The sequence below is a fragment of the Emys orbicularis genome, chromosome 11, assembly GCF_028017835.1.
Source record: "Emys orbicularis isolate rEmyOrb1 chromosome 11, rEmyOrb1.hap1, whole genome shotgun sequence".
Taxonomy (NCBI): Eukaryota; Metazoa; Chordata; order Testudines; family Emydidae; genus Emys; species Emys orbicularis.
The window spans coordinates 4,309,071-4,317,571 of record NC_088693.1 but is presented as its reverse complement, the minus strand read 5'-3'; the positions used below and the strand labels follow the sequence as shown (position 1 = coordinate 4,317,571).

General features: G+C 47.3%; 1 protein-coding gene across 1 annotated transcript; it reads left to right on the top strand.

Annotated features, from left to right (window-relative positions):
• The first annotated feature begins 807 nt into the window (after positions 1-807).
• RPL37A (ribosomal protein L37a) lies at positions 808-7,277 on the top strand. Its single transcript, XM_065413218.1, has 4 exons — positions 808-884; positions 2,457-2,585; positions 5,099-5,181; positions 7,119-7,277. Exons 1-4 carry the CDS (start codon positions 882-884, stop codon positions 7,180-7,182), a joined length of 279 nt encoding a protein of 92 aa, XP_065269290.1. The 5' UTR covers positions 808-881; the 3' UTR covers positions 7,183-7,277.
• Positions 7,278-8,501: the final 1,224 nt, after the last annotated feature.

Here is an 8,501-nt window from a genome sequence, read left to right as displayed (position 1 = left end):
GGTCTGATATATCAGAGCAGTCAGTTGAGCCATCAGACGTGCTGGCTGCACAGGTTAACACATACCGAGGGGGGAAATCCATACACCATACAGCTAATCCCGCACTTGTGTGAAAGGAGGCCACATCCCAACTCCCTGCACCAGCCTGGAGCCCCCCTCCCGCACCCAGAACCCCTCATTTCTGGCCCCACCCCAGAGCCTGCACCCACTCCCACGCCCCAACCCCCTGCACCAGCCTGGAGCCCCCTCCCGCACCCAGAACCCCTCATTTCTGGCCCCACCCCAGAGCCTGCACCCACTCCCACGCCCCAACCCCCTGCACCAGCCTGGAGCCCCCTCCCCCACCCAGAACCCCTCATTTCTGGCCCCACCCCAGAGCCTGCACCCACTCCCACGCCCCAACCCCCTGCACCAGCCTGGAGCCCCCTCCCCCACCCAGAACCCCTCATTTCTGGCCCCACCCCAGAGCCTGCACCCACTCCCACGCCCCAACCCCCTGCACCAGCCTGGAGCCCCCTCCCCCACCCAGAACCCCTCATTTCTGGCCCCACCCCAGAGCCTGCACCCCCTCCCACGCCCCAACCCCCTGCACCAGCCTGGAGCCCCCTCCCCCACCCAGAACCCCTCATTTCTGACCCCACCGTCCCTCACCCACTCCCAGGCATTCGGGCTAAACCGTTTACACGCAACACCTACAGCACTATCTCTGCTGCAGAGTGCTGCAAAGGCGACGATAGAGTCCCACACACCCCGAGTGCAGACAGTCCCACTGCGAGTCCCTTCCTCTCTGTGGTCTGATCCCTCCTTCCTTCCGGCCAGGGCCAAGCTATCGCGCATGCGCAGGAAGTACCTCCTTCTTTGTGTCCAGGCCCGGCAGGAAGATGGTGAGTGTGGTAGAGGGACCCCCGGCTTCTCTCTCACGGCTCAATCCGCCGCCATCCGCCCTATCGGCCGCCTCATCCGCGCAGGCGGAGGCCGGAGCTAGTGCCGCGGGGCCTGCGCTCCCCGGGGCGCCGGGTATTGGGGGGGCAGCTGGGGCCTGATGACTGTGGGTGGGAGCGGGCGGTGGGGCAGAGCCGGGGGCCTTGGGGGGAGCGGGCCTCTAGTCGGTGAGGGGGAGGGGTGAGACCCGGGCCTGGTGGGGGAAGCAGGTCCTGGGCCGAGCGGGTCTGGGGGGTAAGAGCTGGGGGTAGGGGGAGCGGGTGTTTTCCTTTTCCTGCAGGCCGGAGGGGGGGGCTTTGGGGGCGTTCCCTGCAGCCCCCCTCCCCGCCCCATTGCTGGGCGGTACCCCTCTGCCGGAGTCGGGGTGCCAGCCCGTGGGAGTGGGATGCCAGCGCTTTCTCTCGTGTTGAGTGCCCCGGGACTGGCCGTGGGCTGGCGGGTGGTTAAGTCTGCAGCGGCGTGTTTCTCCGAGCCTGGCTGTCCGGTGATCAGGAGGGCGGTGGGGTGCTGAGAGCCAGGAAACTGGGGGGGGGGGGTGCTGCTCCCCGCTGTGCTGCTGGCTCATTTTTATTGCGCTCTGGCAGTGAGCTTCCCAAAGTACAAGGCACTGCTCTCAAGGCTGTTCCCCTATCTGTGGGGTTTAGGGTCTGGAAGAGGGACAGAAACAGGTAGCCCTGGGAGAGACTAACACATTCCTCTCTCGGTATTCTGATTTCTACCCATGTTTCGTGGGCCTCGCAGAGGAAAAGAGGGTCAGTCTCCAGGAGAGATTTGAAGGGCAAAGACTGGGCCCTGGTGTACTAAAGTTTGGGAGGACATGCTGAGCCCAGGGACAGTAAAAATGACTTAAGACTGTTGCAGAAGGAAATAACGTGGGAATCAAAGCTAGCATGATTGCATTGATGAAGAACAGGTGTAGAGCGAGAAGAGACCTCAAGTGTAAGCAAGGGCTTGAAGTTTAAACGTGAGATGATGGGTAATGGCAAGGCTAGTCAACCCCCACTTGCTATGTGAATATGAGCAAGTCATTTAATCTTTGTCTAGTTTTCTCCCTATTTCTGATTTGGAGATAAAAATACTTACTTTTGCAAGACTTAATTTGATTGTCAGTGTGATCCTGAGAATATCTGGTGAAAGGCTCTGTAGATATGCAATGATGCAATCCTCATTTAGGCCCCAATCCTGTCTGACTGCATTCAAGTACACTGATGTGCCTGTATGCAGTCATTGCACATTTGTGATCCTAAAAACACTACATACCAGAGCAGTACTCGTGGAGCTGTGGCTATGGAATAATTCATATAGGCTTGAATTTCCAGTGCAGTACAACTTTATTTTGTACAGCATTTTGGTGGAAACTGTACTTTAAAAAATACTGTTACATAATTGATGAAAATAGATTCAAGCAGTGTGCAGATAACTTTGCTTTAATTCTTTGGCTGCTGTTAAGTAAACTGCTAAACAGTCTCTGGTTTTAATTAAGCTAATGTGTGTGGTGATTTATATCCTGACAGGCTAAGCGCACCAAGAAAGTTGGGATTGTGGGAAAATATGGTACCCGTTATGGTGCTTCCCTCAGGAAAATGGTAAAGAAAATTGAAATTAGCCAGCATGCCAAGTATACCTGCTCCTTCTGTGGCAAGGTAAGAGCCCTTTTTGATTCACCCCAGCAAGTTCTCAAAATCTTACAGTGAATAGAAATGGGACTGCTTCTTCAGATTTCTCTACTTCTTAATGTATAACAGGTTAATTATGGTCTGCCTAAGCATGATTTGAATTGTCCACAACTTTCAGAGGTGTAAGATTACACCTTGCAAAATCCCTCTCCTACCTTTTCATATTATCTCAAAATAAGATTGACCATGTTTTAAGTTACATATTTTGGTGGTAATTCAGTTAATGTGGTCTCAAGTTGTTTTTCACTACACTAAATAGTGATGCTGATGGGCAGAAAATGTTAGGCATTGAATAAAGGGTCATAAGGTAAAAATATACACTTTTCATGTATCACTGGTTATTAAAACATCATATTAATTTGTTTTGCCCAATAATTCTCAAGTTTTTCTAGTATGGATCTCTTGAGTGAGACTTCCAGTTGTGTGCATTATATATTTTGGGGAGGAGGGAGTGAAACCATCTAATTGATCTTTACGCCTGTGGGAATTCTGCAACAAAAAATGAAAAGTTCTGCACACATTATTTTCAAATTCTGCATATTTTATTTGTCAAAATAACACAATATAATCACACTAGTTCCAATTTTTTTTGGTCATTTATTTCAAAATACCTGTCAGCAAGTATGTTTGTAACAATGCAAACAACAAAAAAGATTCAGGAAATATTTTTTGACAAAAAGATCCCTTATTAGGCATATTAATACGGAACTCTGAGTAATAATTCATTTAAACTACTATACAGAGCCATATTTCCCGCACCCCTCGGAAGCAGTGCAAGGGCTTGGGGGATTTGGGGTAAAGGAGGGGCTTAGGGAGTGGGAAGTAATTGCTGGGAAGGAGCTTGGGTGTGAACATGGAGGGTTGTTTGGTATGGGTGGGAAAAGTATGGAACAGGTGTTTTGCGGGGAGGGATTGTTAGGGAGCTTCCACCATGCAGACCCTAGCTGACCCCAAGCCTTTCCCATTCAGTCAGGCACATGTCTCTGCACCCACATGTGTCCCTCCATGCCCACTCAGATACCCCCCCCCCCCCCATCCCTATGTGTCTCTGTGCCGCCACTCAGCCACCCCCTATCCATATGTGGTCCAACTCCCCCATCCCCATGTGGCCCTGCACCTCCCTCCCCCTGTGGTCCTGTGCCTCCTCACCCATTCAGCCCTTGGCCCGGTATGTCCTCCCCAACTAGCCCTTATGAGCCCCTCTCTGACACCCCCCAGCAGCCCCACGCTGTCTGTCTCACCATGTCTCCTGACCTGGCCCAACAGGCACTGTGAAGAAGACTGGCTCTTTCTTTTCCCTAGCTGCCAGGAGCTGCTGCTCTGTTCTATTGTCAAAATGCCCTCTGGTGTGCAAAAGGCATAACTGCAGCAACTTTCCAGCAGAAGCTTTTTTCTTTGCAAAAAATTAAAAATATGCACGGCTCATTAATTATGCACGCGCAATGGCATAGAATTCCCCCCAGGAGTAGATCTTGTATGTGACCAAAAAAAAATTGAATTCAGGTCTCAGAAATTTGAAAGGCCACTCACTCTTTGCCCTAGTAATTTAGCCAAAATATTCAGATTCAGATGCCTACAGTTAAAGTGGCCTCATATTCAGGTGTGCTGAGCACCCATACTTACTAATGATTTCTACCTTCAACGGCTGACTATGGATTTAGGTATTTAGCTATAGGTATCCAAGCTTAAGTGTTGGACTTTAAAAGCTAATAGAAAGCTGAGGTCATTCTTTGTGTGAATTTAGTGCTTATGAAATGGGCCCGTTTGATAGCTTTGAAGGCATTGAGTAGATACAGCATGGGCTGCGGTTCTGCGAGCAGTCCCGCCGATACGTTTCAGCCTTCACCTGGAGGGAGAGCAGTTTAGTATCCCAGACCCATTCAACTTTGGTTATTTTGTTGAGACTCCAAAAGGGTTCCAGTTACCTACATCATAAAAAGCCACTACTGTAACTGTCCATTCAGAGCTGGATTGATACTGGAGCACTTTCCTACACTATGGATTTAGGTACTTAGGCTAGTATATCAGTTTAAGCTAAAATGGTTTTACAACCATATGAGCAGAACACAATATTAAAACGGCTTGCTAAAACAACTTGTAGAGTAAATGACTAGCTATAGATAGGAACTAAAGCCAATTCAGCTCCTCTGTTTTATTCTTCTGTGGTGGGGGGGACAGGGACAGCTGAAGGGTTTTTTTTACATAGTATTTACAACAGTGATAACTGTCTATCTGCCCAAGTTAATGCCATCACCGAAGTTCTGTGGCCTTTGTCAAGAGACCTGTAGAAAGTCTGATGTCTTCATATTTCTTCTGGCCCTGGTTGCAAACGTTGCTGTTGTGAAACCTTGACATTTAAATCCTATTTCCATTGTGTTGTTTTTGGAGTAAGGCTGAAAGGTCACGTGTCTTTACTGAGCAAAGATGTCTACATTTCTTGGTTTCTTCAACTGAAAGTATATAAATACTTTGTATTACAGACCAAAATGAAGAGGAAAGCTGTAGGTATCTGGCATTGTGGATCCTGTATGAAGACAGTAGCTGGTGGTGCCTGGACCTATAAGTAAGGAAACAAATAATAATTGGCTCTGTTGTCTGGTAGTTGAAGCAAAGTTCAACATTTTTGTTGCTTTTCTGATGACTGCCGCTTATTTAAGCAGGTCTCTTCCTTGAGCTAGCTGCAGTGGAACCCCGGCTTTTTCCCTGCATGGTTAAAGTTAATTGAGAGTATGAGAAGTTCATATTATTCTGTTCATCGTGTAATTAGCTTGCTTTTGTGACTATTGAATCTTGTCTGTTGTGCTGCTCTTTCCCTACTTTTGTTAAGTCCCCCTGGAGTTCCTCACAGTCTTCTCTGGTCTTAACAAAACAAAGTTCTTTGAGTCATAGTTAATTGAAATTCCAGGGCTTCCAATATTTTTTAAATAAGTTTAAACTTAAAAGAAATCCAAATATCTGAAAGTATGGAAATACATACAGTAGTTTTTAAGGTCCCCTAGCAATCATAATTCTGCCCCAGTCTTAATACCAGCCTTGAACTTTTTCCCTTTCATCTGGAGGTCCTAAGAATTTCAGCTTGGCTGTCTCTGGCATAGTGTTCATATCACTACCATCCTTCCTTCCCTTCATTATCTGCAGCCATGGGAGCAAAAGTTTTAAATATTGAGAATGTTGCAGTATGTGTGTACATACACCTCTACCCCGATATAACGCTGTCCTCGGGAGCCAAAAAATCTTACCGTGTTATAGGTGAAATCTATACCGCGTTATATCGAACTTGCTTTGATCTGCCGGAATGCGCAGCCCCGCCCCCCTGGAGCACTGCTTTACCGCGTTATATCCAAATTCATGTTCTATCAGGCCGCGTTATATCGGGGTAGAGGTGTATATGTATGTTCTAAATGTTCACGAGCAGTGCCTTTTATTCACTGATAGTTGTATAAATGGTAGCAAACAGTCTCAATGATGTAGCATGATTGCCTTCCTTACGGTATTTGTTCAATCAGGATTTTTAAATTGGGAACCTTCTAGGGGCTATGCATACTGCCTGAACTTTGAGTTCCCCAATCACTGTATGATCAAGACTTTGTCTACATACAGGTTTTGTACCAGTATTTAACTATTTTAGTAGAAAAATCACACCATTAATCAAAATAGTAAATTGTCACAACCCATGCAGTGAAGGTGCCTTACCCATATGGCTTATACTTCTTCCCTACAAAGAGAGCCGTTCAAGTGGTACAACGTTTGTGTAGACATGACCTTAGTACTGAGATCCTCAAACTGGGGTGTGCCTCCTAGTGGGGTGCAGAGGACTGTTTGGGGGGGGGGGGCGTGGTTGGGGCCTGGGCCAGCCCCATGGGGGGTGGGGAGGGAGCACCACCTGGCTCCGCTCCTGGCCCCGGCTGCCAACCCGACCCCTGCTGTTGCTCCAGCCTTGGCGCCCTTACCTTTGTCATCATCCCCCTCTCCCAGAGCCGCAGCCTTGGCTCTGGGGGGGCAGGAGGGTGGACAGAGGTAAGGGAGGGATGCAAGGTAAAAAGTTCGAGGACCGACCACTGCCTTAGAATAAAATATTAGGTTTATCTTTTTCCCCCCTTTTTGGCATCACTGCAGGGCAGAGTTCAGATTGTTTGGGTGTTTTAACTGTACACTTCATAACTGAACATGTTTGGATTTTTTAAATTTAACCTCAAACTCATCAAATTCAGAATTATTAGTGCTTTGGGGGCGCTAGGACCACAGGTGCTAAAATGCAATAATCCTTTAATTATTGTATGATGTCACTACAGCACAGTTCAGGTTGAGATACAAGACATATAACTGCATACACCTGCTCAGACTCAGATCTGTGTTCTCAGGGTCATGAGATATTGAAGTGGATTTGCACTAAGTTATAACTGCTTCATTTCAGCTGATAAATTGAGTGCACATGGAGTGCAATTGATGAGCGTTGCTGGTTGCTTCAGTGTAGGAGTGACACTATGGTTTTTCTTCCAGCACCACCTCTGCAGTGACAGTCAAATCTGCCATCAGAAGACTGAAGGAATTGAAAGACCAGTAGAAGCGTCTACCTGTTACCATGATTCATACCTTCCTTCTCCAGAGTCTGAAAATCTCTACCATTCTTTTGTCAATAAAAAGGGTGTAGTGGAACAGAACCCTTTTTTTCCTCTTCTGTACAAAATTATATCTGGTCTGCCACGCTATGGTTGTGAATCTGCTTAGCTGTCAATTATATTATTATTGCGGCACTGATAGCAAATGCTGTATCTATTTGTTATGGTCATGGACAGGTCATTCTTAATGACACTGTAACATCAGAAGTAGCTCAATCAATCAGTACCATTCCACTCCAGTTAATTTGCCTGCTGCAGTTCTATTAGTTGAACGAATCAGTGGGTTGTACGTCGTTTTATAAGAGCTCTAAAGAAAAGCCTAGGCAGGTTCTAATGGGGTACTATGGCAGTTGTGACATAGCAGTAATCAGTAACTTGTGTCTCTGGGGAAATCTTAAATGAGAGGGGGGAGAGAAGGGGCAGATCTCAAGTGCCGTGAACATCTGAATGTAGGTTCTGTGTCTCCACCCCAACCCAGCTGCTGCTTTTGCGGGGGGGCATATTCTGTAGCATGGAGGGGGAACCAGCCCTGTTGACAGACTCCCTCTGGAGTTGGAGTAGGGATTGAAATCATGAAGAGCAGCTGTCCTCCCACACTCTCTGACTCTGGCTACGGATCCCACGGACAACGGGCTACTACTGCCCATGCTGCGTCTTTCTGTGTGAATGTCTCCAGTATTGGCCACCTGGTGCCTTTCTATTTGGGCTGCCATTCCTGGTTGGCAGTAGGCCCTGTGAGCTGCTGTACTCAGATAGCAAAATGTTAGTCAAATCTTCCCGAATCATATAAATAGCTATAATGAAAATTAAATACTAAAAGTTTCATGCTAAGTCAGTTTAAAGATCCATCTTCCTGGCAAGGAAAACAAAGTGCCGGTTTCTAGAGCCAAGAAGAGTCACTGCCAAATAATTTCTTTCTGGATGATCAGACTTTAGCATTTTGGTACCTGGGACCAGCTGGCACATGTGTTTGAACCATCTTTCAGTCACCACTAATAGACTGGATACCTGCACCATCTCTCTGTATTTCGGTGGACATACAAATAAGGAAATGATGATCTGATGAAACCAAGGTGCTTATAGTCACACAGGACAATCACTGTCCTGTTTTTGTGTAATTTTGAAGAGGTATTTCTTTCCCAGTGTGAGGTTACCTTGTGAACCTAGTCCCAAAGACTTTGTTGTGTAACCGTGACTGCTGGGGTGCAGTTCAGGAGTCTGTGAGACCCCAGTCTCCTTAAGAGCAGTGGTCCAGATGGAGGCA

Bases quoted from the DNA above. Each gene is read 5' to 3' on its own strand.
- RPL37A (XM_065413218.1), top strand. The intron at 2,586-5,098 runs GTAAGAGCCCTT...TTTGTATTACAG, and splicing joins CCTGCTCCTTCTGTGGCAAG to ACCAAAATGAAGAGGAAAGC. The intron at 5,182-7,118 runs GTAAGGAAACAA...TTTTTCTTCCAG, and splicing joins GGTGGTGCCTGGACCTATAA to CACCACCTCTGCAGTGACAG.